Below are 23,015 nucleotides of genomic sequence, written 5' to 3' on the forward strand. Positions count from 1 at the left end.
CTTCGTTAATTAGTATTGACATTTCAAAGCCAAATGGCAGCTTCCTTCCTCATCAATAGTACTGGTGTTACACACGGTATGAAACCCTTATGTAAGTATCTCATTGATTGCAGTCCTACTTTGCAAATGCCATACTGCTTTTAAGAGCATTTCTTTGTGTTACGTATAATCTGAGCCTTTAACTGTTCAGTGTAATTCATACAAATGTACGAAGAATCCTTTAAAAACTAGATAAGCATAGCTTGATCTGGAATACCACCTGTTATTCATGCTTAATTATTTGTCTCTAAAATGTTAAATACCTGTGATTTACACATACACATTTACTACTTCTCAAAAAATGACTTATTGATCTCTCATTACTCTATTTCACCATGTTTTAGATCTGTCATACAAAATACAAACAGCACCCTTTGTTCATATAACTACGGTTTATATGTATGAGTGAATGTATGCTTCATAAGTAAATACAGTGTTTTAATTAATAATGTATGTAGCAGTGGAATTACGCTACTGTGCTAAAAACTGCACAAATGTAAGTAAACAACACAGTATCTCTTCTAGGTGAAGTCAATATTTCTTCACTTCCTTGAGGGCCCATGATTTACAATATGAAAAATGATTCTGATATTCCAAATTCACCATGTTTACAGAACTCACATTAGGTAAAACAGTTTTTAGATTTTAGTAATTTCATGAAACTTCAAGGAATTCAGTGATTTTCTCATGGAAAGATAGTGATTGCCTTCAAATAGCTCACTAGTCAAAGGGGTTCAATCCAACTGTTCTCCTTTTGAAGTGAAGATTTGAACTAAAGCAGCAGTTTCAAGCAGGTCATCGAGAGAAAAAAAAACAACTTGCCAGGCTTCTAGCATTAGTAGTAAATAGTAAATTCATTTGAAAAGATGGTAAAGACTGGAAACTTTTTAAAGATCATGGATTTCAATGTCCAAGGACTTACTTGAACTTGTTATAGCTATGATTTTAGTCTGGATGAACATTAAGGTTCATCTTTACTGAGTGAACTTATATTAGGTCAGATTTTAGTAGTGAACTTTTAAACTTGTAAGTTTTGCACTGGTTACAAAAACAAAAACAAAAAGAAATAAAAGTATTAAAAAAAAAAAAGGAAAAAGGATAACTGCTTCTGATCTTCATGGTGTTCTGCGTCTCAGTGTACAGGCCAGGTGCATCCAAAGATACGCTGCTTCGGTTTGAGGTCACTTTGTATTTATCCATCTATCTTCAATTTGTAGCATACACAACTTTTAAGGATTCAAGGCTAAGTGGTAGTATAGAATCACCAGAAATCCATTTTCATTAGAACATATCAATAACAACCTGGGATTAACTGATTAAACTATGAAAAAAATTAAAAGCTGCTTCAGTAAGCAACGTGCTTTTTATGTGTTGAGAGCAAATGTAAGAATTTCTTCTCTCTGCTGAACCACCCTGCCTGCAGAAGATTCAATTTCTGTTGTGTTCACACCTAGAATTCCCATGCCAAGTGATAACACCATAACACCAATGCAAATTTCTAAACACAAGACTCATTTGATTTTGCTACTGTATTCCTAATCTAACATGATGCAAATTTACTATCCTTTAGAAGACAGCTAAGAGTAATACATACAAAGTAAGACATACAACACAGTTTAACACAAACTGGACAATATCACATAGTGTGCACAGTCCAGCCATTCCAAGTACAGATTCCAATTATTACATTAGAGCTAAGACTTTATGACATTTCCTACAAATGCTAATTAGCTGGTAGGTTAGGGCCCTCAGTCATGTAGCACTTCATCAATCACAGAGCTTAAACTATTAAAGATGGAAACGAACATTTTACATGAAAAGTTGTATTGCAAGTCAAGGTAGAATATATTAGCCTCCTTTACATGGCTTTCTTTTACAACAATTCCCACAAAAGAATTTCCACAAGCTGTTGTCCTAATATGATCCAGCTCTACATTCTCCATTCTGTTCTTGTCTCACAGCTACTGTTCTCAACACAGACTCAAAAACTTCAGCGTGTGTGTCTGTGCACATGCGTGTGCATACACAAATATCTACAAATTCCTAGAGTACAAAACACACCAGTTATAGTCACTATATGAAAGAGAAAATTTGGGGAAAAAATGCATATTAAAACAATTGTCATCCAGTTCAGCACTTCTGCCCCTCAACCTACACCTCAGACATATTCATAGAACTTTGCACATTCTGGTAAGAAATATATAAAGAATTCTGAGGTCTGCCCCTCAGCATGCTAAACTGACAGATATGAGGTGTAAGACTAGCTTTGCCAGGTTAAACAGGGCTATTAAAACAACATACCCAACTTTACTGGCACTAAAATGAAACAGTGGTGCCAAAGATTCTAAAAGAAAGAAATATTAAGTAATATTGCACCCCTGACATTGACATAAGTTTATTATTACTCCATACCAATCTACCTTGATCCAAATCCTCTGAATGCTTGCAGTTCCAGAATTTTGGATTCCTTTAGGCCTACAAATTATACTAAATAGCGTGATATTTTTTAAATTTGCTTTAAAAATACACCAAAATCAACAAATGGAAGGACAATGCATCATTAGCTCATTATCTCATTAAACTTTTGTGCAAAAAAGATGCCTTCTGTATGTTCCTATGCCATCCTGTTTGTTCTGGTTTGTTCCCTATATTTTTGTTTCCTTCACATTTTTTAGTAGGGAGCCTTCATGAGAAGGCATCTTATTCTCTAAGTAAAACAGCTATCTAAAAAGAAGAAAATTCTATATTTGAAAATGAGCTTTCCTGGTTTTGCTTTGGAGTCCTTTGTATTTTGCAACATAGTAGATAGTAGTAATGTAATGTATACAAGAGAAAGAATATAGAATTAGAAACTTCTACATATTCCTTCCCAGTCATTTCAGGTTATTACTAACTGAAATTTTAACTACCGTATACACATTATTCCTTCTTCAATTACAGAAATACAACCTGTAAAATAAATACTGTTTTTAGGCTGAATGTAACACTTGAACAGAGCAAGGAAAAATGTAGCTATCTATACTGCATCAACAAAGGCAACAAAATAGTAGGTTATTCATCTGTACTCATGTCAAAGCTAAATTACATAGAGAAAATCTGTCCCAGAAAAAAAAAAAAATTATATATATTGCCTACATAATATAATGATTTGGGGGGGACTGAAAAACCACAAGAAATTCATTTTCAAAAGTGGTTTTATGAGAGTAATGAATGGTGCAACGTCCTACTGGAATGCAAAGGACGGACAATCCACTAGAGGGCCCAACTGTTTCAGCTTGCATGTAATCTGAGGAGGAGCACAGTACCTGCACTGACTTCAGCACACGCACACGTGCTTTATGAAGGCAGATTAATTTCTAAATATTCAACAACCAAATGTATGGCCATCATCATTTGAAGTGAAAACAATAATGGAAGAAGTGTCTAGATCAGAAAACAAGCAATAATTGGAGAAACTGAAGAGGAACAAGTAATCCAGGAAGAAGTAGAAGATGGAAACATAATAGACTTATGTAAAGAATGAAATAACAGTAATCAATATATAACAATATTTTTTAACAAAATATATTCTCAGATATGGTTGCTATTGGAAAGATACGTTGTCAAAACTGGGAAGAAAAGAGGTACATCTGAGAACTCAGAATCATTAATGTTGGAAAAGACAACTAAGGTCCAACCATCAACCCATAACCACCAGGCCACCAAACCGTATCTCTAAATGCCACATTTATCCTTTTTCTTTAAAATCACCAGGAGCAGTGACTCCACCACATTCCTGGGTAGCCTGTTCCAAACTTCTTTCTTAGATGATAACGTACACTACTTAGACTATTTGAGAATCCCAGCACAATGACAATTTTGACCATTGAATCCACATCCCTCCTACTCATCCATTTCGTTTATCATTGTATTTCATCAAAATACAATGTCAAATGCAGACAGAAGAGAAGCACACATAAGCAACATGAATTATATATGAAATCCAGAGGAAAATCACTGTAGTATTGTAGAATGTGTCTATCAGCATCATTACTAGTAAAGAAAAGTTTAGGTTACTCTCTGGCAAGAGCTATCTAAAGAATAACTGACAATATGGACTAGACATTCTTTAACTGGCTGTAAATGGAGGAGAGAAAAACGTATTTGATCCCACAAACATTTTCTTCATTTATGCTCTCAAGTGCATCTATATACACTGCAGTGATGCAAACACACACAGTACATACTCTCTAACATAAATCATTTTGTGTGTGTCAGAGAAAGGATACGGTAAGTAAGCACTCCACAACCGTATGCAGAATCCAGAGCTACATTCCCAAGAAAGTTCAACCCCACATCTCCACCACAAAGTGGAAACTGTAACAATTAAATCCAACATGCAATTGAGCTAAGTCTGTGGAAAATTAGCAGTAAGAATAATAAGGCTGTTTGAAGTGATCCTGCATTCTGAATATCTGTAGCCCATCCTGCATAGGAAAAGCAGATAATTGACATAATTTGGGTTCTTTCCCCACTTCCTTTGCTGTCTCTATCAAAGTGTATTTACAGAAAAAAAAAGAAGTGTACTAATCTTTTAGAAGTTTCACGTATTTCATTTTGTTTGCATTATTTGGAAAGACTAGTATTCAATGTTAGTATGTATAAAAGAAACCCTGATGGCGAGGAGTAAGATTTGACAGGATTTTTAGGTCTTCATTTAACTGCTAGAATTTTTCCAAAGTGCATCACATAAAAATTTGTAATACAAATAAAATATAATGCCACAGGAACAAACTCGTGGAAGATAACACATGTTACAGAGCTACTTGACTACTACCAACTTACTCTTTGCAATTTTTGTAATAATTTAAAAGTAAAATGGCTCAAGAAGTGTATTTCCATTATAGGTGCCTCATGAGTTTTATAACATACCATTTCATCAGTGATCTTACCTTTTTTTGAAGGACATTGATTTTCCTTTCTTTTACTTCCAACATGTCTTTCATATCCCGAATCTCTCCAGCCAGGGTTCCTTTCTCTTCTGTGAGGTCTTGAAGTTGTTTTGTTTTTTTATTGAGAAATGTTTCTTTTTCTTCCAATCGCAACCGCAAGGCATCAACCTACAATAAGTAAATCAAATATATTTGGTTGTTGGTAAGGATGAGAACTATATTTTTCTTTTTTTATTTGCTTTTTGTATCACCTAGGAAACATTTCTTTTTTTTTTAGTGTAGACTTTCTAACTTTACCTTGGACCAAAGAAATTCAACACGTATGACTTGCTAAAATGCAATTTTAGGAGAATGGAGTTTCAGCAACAAAAGATGAATAGAAAAAAAAGCAGAAAATTTGAAACTCTAAGACTAAAACTCACAAACAAAGATTCAAAAAAAATCATCTCAACTTATTAAATAATTAATTGAAAACAGCACTCTGTATCCTGTACTTGCCCATTAAAGCCATGAAGCAGGCAACTTGACATTACAGCCACTATCCAAAATTGAGCATAGATCCATAATCTAGAAGCAGAACTATTTAACACAACAAACAGGGAAATCGTACAGCTCTCAGCTTTTCTCCAATGTACATCTCGTAAGTCTCTTAACAAATGGGCCTTCCTGTACTTTTCTATAGTAAGCATAAGCACAATTCCCTGTCAGATAAAACAAGGGGTATTTCAAAGATTTTTCTAAACAGAAGTAACTTAATAAAAGGCCTTCATAGTGTTAAGTGCTCTGGATTCCACTTTGCATTCCTTATGCAGCCTCTAACTCCCAAACTCATCAGCATTACCAGAATCAGAGAGCTTATTCTTAGTGAAGGATTTCAGTTTTCCAGAAGGCTAGTTAACACACTGAAGCTTCCAGACAAGGAGAGTAGATACTAAAAATACTGTTACAGCCTTGCTTCTACATTTGCACTTCTGTTCCATCTAGAGAGACAAAGCCACTATGCTGCACAGAAAGCACAGAGAGGCAACATGGGAATGGAGTACATTTGCAAGGTTTACAAGCTTTTAGCACAGCCTTATCATTTCATGCAAAGTAGAGAAGTCAGATAAAAACACTGTAATCATTTGTTACTGCTAAGACAGGTCTCCTTGAAAAGAGGCTGTTTTTCTGATACTGTTTTCGCCTACAGCTCTGAAACTAGGAGGTGTTCACATTAAGTGGATCCATACAGGCTTGTTTTGGCTGCTAGGCACACCATTGAGAAGACAAGGTTTGAACTGAAAATATATGATGTGGCAGTTTAGAATAATTCTCCATCTAGTAGGGAGCTGCAGGAAGTCAGGCGAGTGTGAAATTTTAGATTCACTAATCCAAATTTCAAACATACAGATGTCAGAAAATAAAGAATTAGGGTTTAAAGTTTACATTACCTACAAATTCACAAAGTTTATTCATAGCAAACGGAAATAACTGAAAGAACTTTAACATTAGTTTTGCATTTTCAGGCTGTACAGTTGGAATAGTCACTAAGGGTCGTACACATTAAGCATCCTTTTTTTCTGGTTCATCAGAACATTATTAGAGTACAAAATAATCAACACAAGTCTGATTTATTTTTATTTATATTCTTAGTTTTGTAATTCTAAAGTTATTGTGACCAGAAGCCTTTGCAATGCCATTTTAAAATTTGGCTTGGGACTAATTTAAATGATCTATTGGATCTCAAAATGCATGTTCTTCCTGCTCTTAAAATGGCTCATTGCTTCTCTATACACTCGAAAAGAAAGATTTATGTTCTTCTGGATTTAGTATATTTTTAACATTTTTTTATAACACTGTAGTAGTAGTGTCTTGCAGTTTGTAAGCAGTGGGCAATATTAGATTCAAATGTGACTTTTTAACTTTAAAGAAAGAGTAGTAGCAGCTAACTTTCAGACCCCTTTTAATAAACGCGGAAGACCTCATCTGAAACTCATTACCACATTTATTCATTTTTATACTTAATCACTTATTTGGTGCATGTCGTTAAGCAATCCCTTATGTCAAATCACAAAAATCTCTGCTGTGCCTTTAAGCTGCAGCTGAGAAGCTCATCATAACCTGCAGCAGGAGCTCCAGTAGGGGTTTTCTTCATTCAGGCATTGCAAGTCTCGTTTGCCAGCTGCCACTAAAGTAGAGGCTTTGTACTTGACTTTAAAGGGAGTTGGAAGTGATTAGAACCACAGGTAAACGAAGCACTGATACTGCTCCCTGGGGACTGGGATAACAGTAGCTTGCACCCAGACTCGGCTGAGCAGCACTTTCTAATTCAAAAGCCATTCCCCTGTCCTAAAGGCTCTGTAGATGGTTCTCACTCTTCACAAATGTATTTGTCCCAAATTTCCAAGGAAATTTTCTTTCACCAGCTTGTAACAAGGCTGTTATTTCTATTCCTTAGCAAACACATGCACATTCAGCCCTGAGGAAGGAAAGAAGGTGCTCCGCTCCAGACAGAGACCTTCCTCATTCTGACCCACAGAGACAAAACATGGTCTTACACCACACACTCTTAGTCAGGAACTCTGACACTTCCATAACAACCCATGATGTCACGACTGTGCCACAGCAAATGCACTGTCATCTGAACAGCCCTTTCCAAACAAACCGTAGGTCAACCACTGATTGATCTGTTCCAGCTGAAGTTTGAGTTACGAAGAATTAGGAGCAAATTCCTTCCTAAAGGATTTCCACCCTTCTGGTGAAACAGAAATCTTTCTCTGATATGAAGCTACTGGCCTGGGTTGCTGCCTGTATAATCAAGATGCTATAATTGCAATATAGTTGTTTAATCAACAGATATCAAGATGTTGTAATCACAATATAATCGAGAGAATCAAGCAAGGTAGACAATGATCACAAAGAGAATAAGCGGAAGAGCTTACCCTTCGGCTGAGCTCACCAGAAGACACCAAGAGAAGGGATCTCCAGAAGAGATCCTTCCCCTCTGGTAGCCAGCTCTTAAATAGGTCTAGGAGGGGTGGAGCCTGGCTCCACCCCTTCCGGCAGCACAGGTGAATTGCCTTCACCTGTGCTCCTCTGGCTGACTCATGGCTCGCCTCAGGTGATTAATCAGAGGTTCAGGCCGTGACTCAGCAGTTCCCATACACTGCCAAAGCATTTCCCAGGTTTCAATCCAGATCACAGTGATTCAATAATCTTTTGCAAATCATACATTTTCCTACTGCTTTTTTTTTTTTTTTTTTTTTTTTTTTAAGACTATCTTATTTGATGTTCCTTCTTTTCTCCTCTGTGCAATAATATTTTTAACCTGTCCTGGGCAAAACTATATACATATCAAAGCCAAGTCCATGCAAGAGCTGAAATTAAGACCTGTAGGATTAGAAAAGGAGACTATTCAGCTCACAGCATAGCTTTTAATGTGTCATCCTTTTCTCCTTGCAGGTACAATCCCCAGCCTGCTTTCTCAGAAAATACTTTTTGAGGGAATCAAATTAGATTGTGCCCTGACACTAATGTTGGAAGGAAAAAAAATCTCCTAACTATACCTGTACTTTCTTACATCCTCAAAAAAAAACAGTGGGTCAGATATCTTGAAACTGATACAACAAAACTAACTCAAAAAGACCACCTGCACAACAAAGTCTTAGATATTTTGACAGAACAGGTTTATTCATTAACAGGTATATATTAACAGGTCCCAAACTAACACATACAATAAAGAGCCATTCTAAAATCAGAGCTTTGTGCCAGTTTTCAAAGAGGCAAAAGGCTGAGCCAGTGCCAGCCTGGAACAGTGAACAGTCAGCTCATCCTGTGTGTGGTCTTAGGTGTACAGATTTATTTTCTATACACAGGAATGCAATGTTAAGATTTATAAGAACATTGGTTATGTCAGTCATTCTTTCCTTCCCTAAATTCTTCCTTCTGTCTTCAGTAAACACAAACCAAGACTTTTACATTTCTCATGACACAAAATAAAACTACCTCAGACTGAACTGCACGCAACCTTTCACTATACACTATCTGTTCGGTGCTAAGCATGTATGACATCATTACATATGTCAATTACAAACCTCCAGATGGTGTAAAACCAAAAAGTTGTTAAGTCAACTCCTCATCTTGTGGAAGACAAGAAGCAAAATACAAAATATACTACTGTGTTTAAAGCCAAGATGAATATGCCAGTATTAGAAATATTTTCCCTGCAAATGGTACAGTGAAATCACTTCTACCCAAAATAATAAAGCAATGAATATTTTAAATACAGCGTGCCTGTACACTAGGAGAAATGTCTGCCACTTTTGTTACTCCTTTTTTTATGTCTGTAGCATTGTAAACAACCTGAAAGGAAATTAAATACAGGTCACTCCACAGCATCAGATATATATTTTTATATTTGAAAGAATAAGGATTTCTGGTATACAAAAAACCTTCTCTTTGGCTTTTCACTCAACACTATGTAATTTTAAGAGTCCTTGACTTATTTTTCCCAAGATTTGGCAGTACGTTTACTAGTAAAACTTGGCAATCTGAAGAATACCATCATTTTCCAGAAAAATAAAACAAAAGCAGATCTGAAAGCTAGCACATAAAGTATTTCAAAGACTTCTGTCCAAGTAAATTGCTTTTTAATTTTGTCTAAGTTATTTTTGCTCAGCAACTACTTATTTAAACTATTTAATACAATAAACTCTGTCACTTGCTCTAGAAATATACAAAAACTTCAAAACTGGGCTATGCTAAGAAAAGTTTATGAAAGTACTAAAAATTGCCAAATTCGAAGTCAAACCTTATAAATCTTCATGTCATCACCCGCCACTCATGACCAGCTCCAGCAGTGACGTCTATTTCTTGAAGTCCCTTACTGTTAACTGTGTAACTTATATGCCATATATACATCATTTATGAAAGTGGTTTTAGAGTTCCATGAGGAAGTAAAATGTGAAGAAGCACTAATGTGTTTTACTGTTAGAAATCTTTATTGTACCAGAATAAATGAATATATTTAAAGCAAAAGTTTGGTTGTATTACTTTTTTAATTAAAGTAAATCTGAAGCTACTAGTTAAGCACCAAGTACACTGCAGTACTACACCTGAGGTAATAGAAAAAGCAAACTGCAATGCATTGTCTCTCTCCCTCCTAATCCCATTTCTGTTCCAGCACACACTATATTTGCTTTCCCCCAGAGCTCTTCTTCCACTGGAACAGGTTTCCCAAGGAGGCTGTGGATGCCCCATCCCTGGAGGTATTCAAGGCCTCATTGGATGTGGCTCTGGGCAACCTGGTCTGGTGGTTGGCAACCCTGCACACAGCAGGGGGTTGAAACTAGATGGTCATTGTGGTACTTTTCAACACAGGCCATTCTATGATTCTTTGCCCTTTCGTACTATTATTTTCTCCCTTTGTGATGACCACTCCAGGCTCTATGGTGTTGCTGACATGATTGTGTACTACCCTACCATATTATGCAGTTCTTCTTAAAGGGATAACTTCAGTTAATCAGAAAAACAACTATTAAAGATCTTAGTACTTGTATCTGTACATTTCTATTTACACAGGGCAATAGAATGTGCTGGTATCTTGACAGTACAGACACCTGAATTCTATATGGTTAATATGCTTACCACTTTCTTATTCCAAATTGAAACTTCAGTGAGTTAACTAGCTTTTTTCCTTATTACTGGAAAACCACACTTTTAAGCATTATTTCATGAAGCTTAGCCCAGCAGGCAGCTCAGCACCACGCAACGCTCTCCAGGTGAGATGGGGGACAGAATCAGGAAGGTAAAAGTGTCAGAACCCACGGGTTGAGATAAAGACACCATACTAGCTAAAGCAAAAGTTGTGCATGCAGGCAAAGCAAAACAAGGAGTTCCTTCACTGCTTCCCATCAGCAGGCAGATGTTGAGGCACCCCCAGGAAAGTAGCATTCAACACAAGTAGCGGTTTCTTGGGAAGACAGATGCTATCACTCCAAACATCCTATCCTTCCTCCTCTAATATCTGAGTATGATGCTATGGATGCAATGTCCCTTTGGTCAGCCTGGGCCAGCTGTCCATGCTGTGTTCCCCCCAGCTTCTTGAGCACACCTAGCCTGCTCACTGGCAAAAGAACCTGTTTGTCTGTCTTCTTTTCACTGCGTTGGTATCTAAGAGCTGACAAATGGGAAGTGGCATAAAGCAGCTGAGCACATTCAAGCTGTTCAGGACACAGTGAGCAACATCATAGAGTGGTTTATAACACAAGATGGGGATACCTATTCTCATCAGAACAAACTCATAGCATCTCAAACCACTGTCCCCCATGGTGTCACAAGCTCTTTCAATTCCTACAAGCAAGTATGGGACAACTACTTGCTGGCATGATGCATCCATCACTTATCCTCCTTTACCTACTCCTCAAAAGATGGCATCCAGGTGGTCCAAAAAATCTTGGCCTCCCTCCTGACAGCTGTCTGTCACAGTCTCTACTAATCAATCACTGGTTTTTGATTATTTTTTTTTTAATTAATTTTCTTTTTATCCTCACTAGTCCAGATACATCCTACTTCAAAAGAGTAAAATAGTAATACAAATCAGTATTAGACAAACCAGAAAAGGTCTTAGCTGCAACAAAGTGCAGTCAAGATAAGAATGGTTCCCTCTGGTAGTTTGAAACCCATCCTTGTGGAGTACTGTATGCCACAAGGAATTCTGATTGTGTGTGGCTTTTCAATGCAGTCAACTGCTTAATAGCTGTTTTCTTCAATTAAATCTTCGCCTATCCTTGCCACAAAAATTAGGTTTAAAGCAAGTAGTCCGAAGTTCAGAATTTAATATTCAGTTCAGTTCCAGCAAATTTTGAAAAACACATGGGAATTGTAACTCATGTGCTAATACTTAAAATTTTTGTTAATAAAACTTCCAACACTAACCTTACCTCACTGAACTTACCTCACTGATTTTATGCTCACTATAAAACTATGGCTGTCATAATATTTTTGAATTACCGTGAAAGGAAGTCAGACATTCCAGAGTCAATGTTATTTAGCAACATTATGATAGTTATAAATTCAAAATACTTAAAACCAATTTACAAAACTATCAATCCAAGTAGCTTTTTAACTTTTGAAATTTGTCTCCAATAACATTCAAATTTTATTATACTTTAAGAGATTAATAGAAAGTGAATTAAAAGGCCATAATATGCTTTTTTTTTTTAAAGTCAAGCCAATGCACTCTGACTGCTTCATGAAAAAATGTACTGAATTCCATGATAATATTAAAAACAACAGTAAATATTTGCTCATTTCATATATGATAAAAATCAAATTTTTATATCAATTGCTTCTCTCAGTTTAATTTTTTCTTAATAGTAAAAGTCAATTCTTGCAAATAGCTGACATAGCAGTAAGAGTGATTTTTGAAAAGCACACTGAAGTTTATGTCTCAGGACATTCAAACAAAGAAGCTGCCAACAGTTAAAGCTCCTCGAACTAGAGTCCATGTTAGCTTGCAAGGATGAGAGCTGTACACTTGACCTCACTCCCTCTCTCACTTGCACATATCTCAGAGAAGAAAGTTATGATTCACCTTGCTCTGGAACACCTGCTTATGTCACCCACCTGTTTATCAAATATTCCTTCATCGGTAAGTCCAGCTGGCTACAGGCTTGGCTACAGGCTTATCTTCCAGAATATATGGCCAGCTCGTAAATACAGTGACATAAAACAGCTTGGGCAATATTTTTCATTTATTCATAATAACACAGAGAACAGAGAAGAAGGTTAAAATAATAAGCTGAATATACATTGTTTACTTTAAATTTAACAGTGTTTTCTTCAAGAAGTATGCCATTTTGGCTTTTGTATCTCTCCTGCCCAGCCCATATTCTCTCAGAGCCCAGGTCATAGGCTTTTCTCTGGAAACTGCTGCATTTGTCTCAAGACTGTATGTGCTTCTAACTGCCTGTAATCTCTTCGATTAAAAAATGTCTGATTTTTTATAAGCTGCCTCGGATATTTCAAGTGAAGAAACACCATCTCAGTTAGTCTGTATTTCTACGTAAGTCTGCTGGTGTGTCTAGATGCAGGGATGATACACAGCAGGGAGCAGAATGCCTCTTGCAAGCCTGCCAGTCCAATCTGAAGCTCTGCACTTTCCTTAGGACTGGGACCTGCAGCAGTGCATAGGGAACTGAGCCCAGGAAAGAAGAGTGAACCTCTCATAGCGAGGGCCCCTGCAATGAGTCAGATCCATGAGCAAGTCTAATAAAAATCTATTGCACGTGTGATCTGTGCATAAATAGAAAGGCAGAATATCATGCTGGGTTTGCTGCACAAACACAGCTAGTGAACCCCACACATTACCTTCCTGCACAGGTGATGTACAATAAGGCATGCATCCATCATCTAGTTCATACATATATATTCAATACATCTCTAAGATGTATAAGACATCAGTGTGAAATTTTGGATATTGTGATACATGAGATTAGCTAAGAGATTATGAAAACTTCAACTTGTGAGAGGCAGCTTGTTTCCAACAAGAGAAAGCTATAAGAAATAACTGGAAATAGGAGGCAAGAAGACACTTTCCTCAAATCCAAACAGAGTACATTGTGCTACTACATTAGATGGACGAAAAGATGATGTGGAATATTTGGCATTTCACTAGTAATACTCTGAAGAGTTTACATATAAATTAGTAGATCCATTTTGTTTTTTCTGTTACTTGCCCATAAAAATACTTCTCAAGGTTAAAAACTTCACTGCAGATACAGTTTGTCAATGTCTGGCATATTCTTCATATTTACAGATATCTTCTAAAGCTGGTAGTACCCAGCCAAACCCTCCCACAGTGAGGCTTTAAAAAGATAAAAGGATAAAAATCACTAAAAACCCTAGCTGGCTCAGCTCTGTCCTAGACATTAAATATAAAAAGATACATGTGCTAGCAGAGAAGTTACAAATCAACTGCAAAAATGAAATCCTATCTTACATTCTTTGTTCAATCAGACCAAGGACACAAATTTCTGGAATTCAGAAGTCAGGTCTTCTGAAACAAAAACTGAGACAGATCAGATAATTTGATTACATCTTTCTAGAAATAAAAGCAGAAGTTATGAAATCTTAAGTTCCTTACACAGTGCAGAAACATATCTCCAAAACCATTTGACAGATGTAATAATTAATGAATTATATTAAAACTAAATAAAAGAAAAAGGAAAAGGGGGGATAGAAAGTTCCCTAATTGGACCCTAAAAAAGACTACTTTGTTATGCAGTATCTTGGTAAAAGAGTCCACAAGATATTGGCAAGATTTTTTAAATGACAGCAAGTGCATTCTAAGCTACTGAGGATTGCAGCAATAAGCGGCTATTTAAATAGCAAAGTTCACATACCATTCTCAGACAACATCTTGTTTCAAGCAAAGGCAAAACGAACTCTATCTACAGAAAAATTCTTATGCTTTCTGCAAATGGTAGGTTGATTTGAGTCAGGGGCCAACTTCAAAAGTATAAGTTTCAAATCAATCAAGAATAAAAATTGTTACCTACTGCGGTGTAGGTACAGCAACAAAGCTGTTGCTACCTTTACCTCGACATTTACATTACAGAAGTTTTAGCTTTCAATCCTAAAGGGCATAAACCTTGAACTTTGCACATCTCATCTATTTATATCACTCCAGAATTCAAGATCATCTTAATCTCCTTAGCATTAGCATACTGGTTCCAGTATGATGTATCTCTGAGATCTCCACTTTGAGATCTTGTGAGTGTGCTTCCAAAGTTTAGTGAGTTATGTAGCAAAAAAATTAAGTAAGCCTTACTGCAACATTAGGTCTTGACAGGCTTCCAAAGAATACTTCCACAGTAATTTTCTCCTACCACACTATCTAAACTGTTTACCCAGTAGCTAACATTTCACCAAACCATTCTTGGATAAACCTCAATTTTCTCTAACTTCAATAATTTCCAACATGATATGGCATCAAATGCTTTACTAGATATAGCTAGATTAGACACAATGTGTTTTCTTTGTTTACAAGACAAGCACTTGTATCAAAGAAAAATTCTGAATCTAGTCTAATTCTCTTTACAGCAAATTCAAAGGGAGATATTCAGGATAATATTTTCACTTCAGTTACAAGTAGGTTTTCACTATTTTTAAGCCTGCTATCAAATCTGGGAAATTAAGTCTTATAATCCAATTTTAAATCTCATGCTTACCATGCAGCTGCAAACTTAGAGTTACTATTTTGTTCCAAATAGAATGTCACCAGAATTCCTGCTTTTTGAATACAATAGGATTTTAATCCTTTGAACTGGGGTTACCCTTAAATAAGAAAATATATGGGACTGTAGAGAAGATTTTGCTAATATGTCAGAGAGTTATATAAATCTCTGCAAGAGAGTTTATAAAAAATATTTATTGCATAATTTGCCTTAATATTCATTTTAGTCTACAGATTAATTACATATGTATGTATATTCATGTAAGCATGTGTAAACAAGCATTACGGCTAAAAACAGTATACAAAATTTAACTCTGAAGTAGGAGCTACATGAGAGAAGATCTACTAACCATGGAAACTACATATTAGTCTGAAAATTCACTTTCCAGTTTCTGACAGTTGACAATTACTTGGAGCCTTATAAGTCTGTCTTTTGAGAAAATTCCAAAAATAAATAAATAAATCGAAGAAGTATCATCCCTCATCTGTTTTCCTTTGGCTGGCAAGCATTTTGAAAGTAATCTTTTTTTTCCAGACAGATTATTCTGCACATGGGTGGAACCCTGCTCCCTTTTCCCTTCAAAAGACTGGAGAAAAGATACATTTCAACAGGAAAATGACAGATAAAGAATGAATCTTAATGTAAAGTCAAGCATTAATTAACTACCCAGGACTCTGCCCGATGCTAATTTAATTATATTTACCAGTGCTTACTTATGAGTAACATAACACTATCCTAAGAAGAAGCAAAAAATAAAACGGAAAAAGTAACCATGACTTTTCCAACCTCAGAAGTTAAAGAGGATACTTTAAAGAACTGCTAATATTTCCCATCATCACTGTCATAATATCCAGTGGCTTTCACTAAATAATCCCATATAGTGACAAACATTTCACACAGTTCAATTAAATGGCAAAATGTATAAGTAATTAAGAGTATAAAACAATGGTTCAGAGGATTTAATTTCCCAGTACTCCTTTAATAAGGAAGTATAGAATTCGAAGTTAGAGAATGAAACCAACCACTTACAAACTTATTGAACATAAATTCAACTTAAGATTGCATTAGAAAAGCACATCTGTTGATGCATAGGTGTATCAGCTCATCATTGCTGAAAACAAAATACATCATGGGAAAGTCAGCCTTTCTCCTTCCTGCATATATTATAGCCTTAGTAAAAACTCTGCAGCCTGCAAATTAGCTAGCACAGATGCAATTAAGTGCCTCTGTAACCGAAACTTTCTAAACTTTTCCATTATTGATGGAAGAAGAAATATAACCCTCTACCCTCAGTCACCACTGCACTAGACTGCAAGATCAAACAGAAAAGGTAAAGAAAAGTAAAATTTTCTTTACTGGATGTTGTATATAGACATGATCAAAAACACTTGAATGTGTCCAAATGGATGGACTTCTGGTAATCTCATTTTTTAATATAAATTATTACTTGGCATAACTGAAAAAGGTTCTTCTTCAGTACAATTGCTAGTTATAAACAGTAACAGTAAAGGATGCAAGTTTCATATACATATATATATGTATGTATATGTATGTATGTATGAACTTTTTCCTGTGAACAAGATAACATTCAGCAGCCAGGGAAGACAAAGGAGCACTCAATTAGTCTGGAGGTCACATGTTAAACAAATCACTATGCCACTGAAGAATAGAGTGCTTTAAAACAAAGACAGAATCCTGTCTTTACAAGCAATACAGTCAGGAAAGAAGCAGGAGTGATAAATGTCCATCAGAAATCAAATCTCAGTATAAAGAACACAACCTTTAAATGATAGACAGCAACCATTCTGTGGTCACCATTTCAAAACTGAGTTGCAATCTACAACAGAGGTCTAAAATTTTCTCCCCTTAAAGACATTTATTTTCACATAGCTTCAGAATTTTTCTTTCAAGCACATCACTGTTGGGTGAGACAATTGTACATCACTCAAAAAATTCAAGTCTGTCTTTTAGTTTTTATTAGCAGATACCTGATTATGCCACTATAACAAATATCTTTGAACTGTTTAACTTACTAATAAAGTTAAAAGCAAAAATACTAAAATCCTAAATATGTAATTCATAAAGAAGCGTATTTTCCTTAATTAATTTTCTCAAAGTTTACAATATCTGTACTAATTCTCTGTAACTAGATACGTTCTGGATCCATTCTCAGTGAATCTGTGTAGAATAAACATTTGAAACATCTTAAGGACTAAGTAAAACCATCCATCTACTATGCTGCAAGGCAAATGATTTTGGGATGTTTTGCATTTTTATGCTAAGTAGTGCAGCTGCAATTCATAAAAAGCAATCAAGCTAATTTAAGTCAATCATGTCCAGGAGGTTCTCATCACTTGTGTTAAAATGCTCTCACACTCATTTTAAGGCTCTACCACAGCAAGCACTTTTTTTTTTTTTTTTTTTTTTTTTTGCCCTCTAAATGTTTGTACCTTAATGTTCTGTATCTTACTCAAAAAAATAAATAAATAAATAAATGAAATATACATCTTACAGAGTTTTTCACTATGATTTAAACTTGCATCTTCATTTGAACAGAAACTTACATTGATTGAATCTAACACAAATAGACTATATTAGAATATAGCAATACTCTACCTATAGTAGCACATATTTTAAGGCAACAGGCCAAAGGCAAAGCAAACTTTTAGCACACAAAATGCACAATTGTTACCCTCTAACATATAATCTGGATTATATTACAGGGATTATAACACATTTTGAATTTATTATTTTGATTTGTCAGTATGGCACTTCACAGCTGCCATTCTGAGTTGCCTCTCAGATGCTACATTTGACATTTTAAATCACTGTTTTGTTTTACATTTTGCATTAATCACTGCTTCTACATTTTAGTCCTGTAAAACTACTTCAGTCATGATGCAAGAACCCTTTACTTAGATGGGTTAAATCCAAGACAATTTATCTGAATTCCATTGTAATTCTTTGCCTTGTGGCCAACTCCCATGAACATGTGATTGTTGATTCTCCTCAGAAAATGAATAATTATGAAAGAGAGCCTTGAACTTCACTTTATACCATGACTTTATTTACATTCCCTGCAAGGTAGCTGTGGAATTCAGTACAGTATGTGGAGATGGATGCAGAGAATGACATAATCAAGCCCTTCATGAAGAGATTAAGGCAGGTCACAACAGCTTGCAGTAGAAGCATTTACCACCTCAGAACATAAAGTACTTATCGTGTCCCAGTGGGTTACGTTTGGCCACATTTTCATAATTGGTGTAGATATACGTATAAATTTAGAAATAGCAGAAATGTATGTTATAGAGAGACAATTTTATTCCTGATTTGTCCAGTCAAACTTGAAAAATCACATCAAATTTAACTCTAAATTCTTCCGCTAGCTTCAACAACTTTGGATAAGTTGCATTATTTTTAGTGCTTTTCTATAATGACAAGCAAATGACAAAGATAATTTAACAGATGTTTGCCAAGCACTCTAAAGTGACTCCTCAAGTATGCATATTCATTATAGTAAATAATTCATTCATAAGACTTCAAAGCATATCAACCTCATGAGATCTTCTAGCTGAAGATTTATTTCTGTTGACAATTTTGCCCAGGCCTTCCTCTCACTATTGCAGATTACTCAACTCACATTTTGAAACATAATTTACAGAATCACAAAACAGTTTAGGTGGTAAAGACCTCTAAAGATCACACAGTCCTATGCACCTGCTCAAACCACAGCAGATTGCTCTGAATATGTCCAATAATTGAAACTCCACAGATCTTCTTCTGGGCTTGACAACTCTCAGCTTAAAAACAAAAAAAGGTGAATTTCCCTATGTTTAAACAGGATTTCCTGTATTTAAATTTGTGTCCATTGCCTCTTTTCTTTTCAGAGGATAACACTGAGAAGAACCTGGTTCTATCTTCTTGAAACCACCTAATCAGGAATTTATACATACTAATAAGCTCCTCCTTGAGCCTTCTTTTCTTGAAGTTATCCAGCTCTCTCAGCCTCTCCTTATTTAATAGGTGTTTCAAACTCAATCATCTTCATGTCCCTGTGTTGGATGTGTATGCATACATCTTCTTTCTGGGGAAAGCCAGGATACAGTTCTGCTGAAGTTCTCTCACTAGTGCTGAGTAAAGAAGAAGGATCAACTCCCATGACCTGCTGGCTATGCTTTTCCTATTGTAACCCACGATGCTAATGGCCTTCTTTACTATGAGCACCCATTCCTGGCTCATTTTAACTTTAGATCCACCAAAACCTCCAGATCTTTTTTTTTTTTTTTTTTTTTTTTTTGCCAAGTTTTCTCCAGTGGTGACTGCTGGTCTATGGTATAACTGGTATACGGGTGTAACTGCAAGACTGGGCAACAACCATGCATCAACAGAGTATATAAGTAAAGTCTAGCAAATATTTGCTGTCTGACTTAAATGTAGTCTATTCATTCAAATGACACTGTTCCTAGAAATGGAGGGCAGGTTGACCACACATGAGCCTGTCTTTATTTGTGGCCTGACACTTGGCACGATGAGCTTCATTATGTTTATGCTCAGGAAAACTACTCTCAATTGTTTCCAGCCTGTTGCAAACATAAACCTACAAGCTGTATTAGATATGTACTATTGTATTTACCACAACTTCATGAAATCATGCATAAAATCCAAAAATGGCATAAAAGAAATTTAACTCCTCTGAATTTTTTGTTTTCAATTTCTGGCAACGTTTCAAAATAAACAAGGAAGCAAATAAATCCTTATATTGAAAGCTCAGCCATGACCTTATTTACAGAAAAATTAAAGTCAGCTTAAAGAAATATTCAGATGTAAAAAAGAGAAATGTAATTTTACCAGTTATGACCTTATCAAATGAAATAGCCTCTTAATAACATATCTTAGTATCTGTATGTCAATGAAGAAACTGTTTGGGTTTTTTTTTCTAGCCAAAAGAGTACACTGAAATTCCCAGTTGCTTCAAAAATGAAATAAACAATTTGAAATGGAAAAGATAATGTTATTGTGCCTCAGATAACACAGACCTGTTGAGGTGCTGCAGAGAATTAAAAATAGAATATTCTCATACACTCTCATCTTAAGAACTTTACCACTCCTGTGATAAAGCAGAAGAGTTTAGTTTTAAACATTCAAAGATAGAAAAGACTGTGGAAGTACAGCAATATGCAAAATACAGTTACAGGTTGAAAATCAATGTAATGCATGACCAAATAAAAGACTGCACTATGTTATGTATTAAAGTCCTGAAAAAATATAAGAGATCGATGAAGTGCATTCTGGAAATCAAATATATACAAAGCATTTTGTTCCTCTATAGTTTCCTTCTTTGCCCTGTAAGTTTTCTTTATTTTTACATGATCTGATGGGATCATGTAAAAAAAAAAAAAAAAAACATGATGGGATTTTTACATGATTACAGTACATCTAAATTTAAAGATGAAAGACAAACCTCCACACAACTCTTTCTAATAGAAACCCATCTTCCATGCAAGCCACAGACAAAAAAAAAAAAAAAAAAAAAAAAAAAAGGAGTCTTAATTTCTATTTCTAGTAGTAGCAGTGCTTTCTAACAGAAAATTTCTCCTTAGTTCTTTCTTTCTTCTAAGTTTTAAGGCAACTGCAATGCCCTCAGTGAGGAATGTTTCTATGTGTCATGCCCTGTCCCTTCAGATTTATGACTGAAAAAACACTAGTGATGTTTTAGAATAGAAATAACTTCCTCCCATGTTGTTACAAAATGTTTTAAATTCAACCAAAGGCAACATGAATACTTGGAAAAAAGGAAAATATTGTTTATGCAGAAGTATGTAGAAATGGGGAGAGATATAATAGATAATGCTTTTCATTTCAACTAAGAATTATAGGAAGACAGCTATGGTATTTATGAATACTATAATTAATTTCAGAATCCAGTGTTGTTCTGATGGTGTACAGAAAAATGGCTAAATGATGCATAGAAGTAATTAAACTAATGGAAAGTATTCAAAATATTTTCTTGGAGGTTCAAGAGTTTAAACAGCTTAGAGGGGAAAATAAGCATGCAGTGAACACAATCCAGAACTGTTTTTATTTACAAGCTCCTCAATCTTTCCTACCCCATACCCATCTTGTGTCTGATCTCACAGTGTAGGGCAGCTGTAAGTAGTCTTTAAAATGATAAGCAACAGCTGTTGTGTGTTTGACCTGAAGAAGAATTTCAAAGACAAAAGCAGAAGGACATGAGAGTGAAAATAGTTTTCATAAATGAAGTATTTGTAGAATTGTTTGAGCCTGTTTGTAGCCAAACTCTGGTAATAGAATCTGACATGCATCTTGGCTGCGTGAAACTTCACTTACAGACAGAAGCAGAAGAGAAGAGAATAAAGGCAATGATCATTCACAGTCCATACATGAATAACTATAAAACAGCCTATTTTAAAGGAAATTCATTACTGAGCTTCAGAAATGAAGAACATACATTAAAAGATGTCAGAACTAAGGTTTGAAACTCTTCAAAGCTCATTTAACTCCTTATGCTGAACTAGCCAGCCAAGGAATTTCTGCAGAAGAGTTACCAAAATGTTCTCATCCATTTTATTCTATCTTCTGATCTACTTTTGGATCCAGATTTACACTAATACCATAATTTTCAAAACACTCTGAACAGCCTGTTTGTATCCTGTTAGAACTTAATTCCGCAGTACCTGGATATTGTAAGCACATTTCTAACACTGATCACAGTAGACATCCCAGTCTTAAAGGATGTTCAAGAAGCTCTTTCCACCAGCCCTGATGTTCCTGTCCCAGAGCTCTTTAGCAGTAGCATCCTCTGCAGTACATAATCCTTTTTCAAGGATTCTGTATAATTTTATTTTCTTTATGAAGCTTTGGATTATCATTAATACTGGGCAAAATAAAACCTTTCCCTTCATATTCCTTCATCAAATGCATCAGAAATATTTATTTGCATATTTAAAACCATTCTCCCTAGTTTTCTAAATCTTTATTTCTTCTGGCACAGTACTACGGCTCACACACTCTTCTGTAAAACTCAGAGTGCCATCACTGAAAATATTCACAGTTATTATCAAGCAAGAATGTTCTAAAAACAAAGAGACAGATATAAAGCAAAGAATATACCTTCTAAAATCATCAGGATGCACACATATATATAAATATATTTTAAATCACAGCTATTGGAATGGATAATTTAGCAAAATAGGGTCGGATAAAACAAGAAACCTCCAATAAGTGTATTTGCACCATCAGCAACTCCTGCCATTCTTATTTCTCTATATCCCATGCTTCCTTCACAAAAATATGAAGATTAACATTAAAAAGAGATATAGATGATGTAAATTGATCTGTAGAAAGTGTGTACATTTCACAGGGTGCAATTCAAAGTTTATATTTCACAGAACAGATAACTAAAAGCAATCATACAGACTCAAGTTACTTAATGCCACATAACTGTATATCTTTAAAAATATCATTGTGTTATAAATTATTACATAGAAACAATGCAACTACTGCTATAGCAGTGGAAAAGTAGATGATGCTATATGGGAAAGAAAAGTCCCACAGAAGATTTTTGTTTGAAGATTTAAGATTTAAATTATAATGCCATAATGTTAAAATAATCACTGGAAAAGAATCAAAGAATTAATTGCAAGTAACACCAGAAAGTGTGAAGTGCAACACAGTCAGCTAACTCAAGAGTTTACCAACATTTTTAACCATGACCACAGATCTAAAAAGAACACTTTTCAAAGGAGGTGGGTATTGAGAACTTTGTTGCAATTATTTGACTTATCAAGTTCTAAAAATGTTAATTAGC

The 23,015-nt window shown here is 35.3% G+C and overlaps 1 protein-coding gene across 1 annotated transcript in view; it reads right to left on the reverse strand.

Annotated features, from left to right (window-relative positions):
• ERC2 (ELKS/RAB6-interacting/CAST family member 2) overlaps nt 1-23,015 on the reverse strand; it is a gene marked incomplete at both ends in the record, with an annotated part of 356,767 nt that overhangs the window by 234,608 nt on the left and 99,144 nt on the right. Inside the window, one exon of the mRNA XM_079540281.1 lies at nt 4,971-5,138. Within this exon, the coding sequence (XP_079396407.1) occupies nt 4,971-5,138 (168 nt within the window). The remainder of the gene's footprint in view (nt 1-4,970; nt 5,139-23,015) is intronic.

This window comes from Tetrao urogallus, assembly GCF_951394365.1.
Source record: "Tetrao urogallus genome assembly, chromosome: 10".
NCBI classification, from domain to species: Eukaryota; Metazoa; Chordata; class Aves; order Galliformes; family Phasianidae; genus Tetrao; species Tetrao urogallus.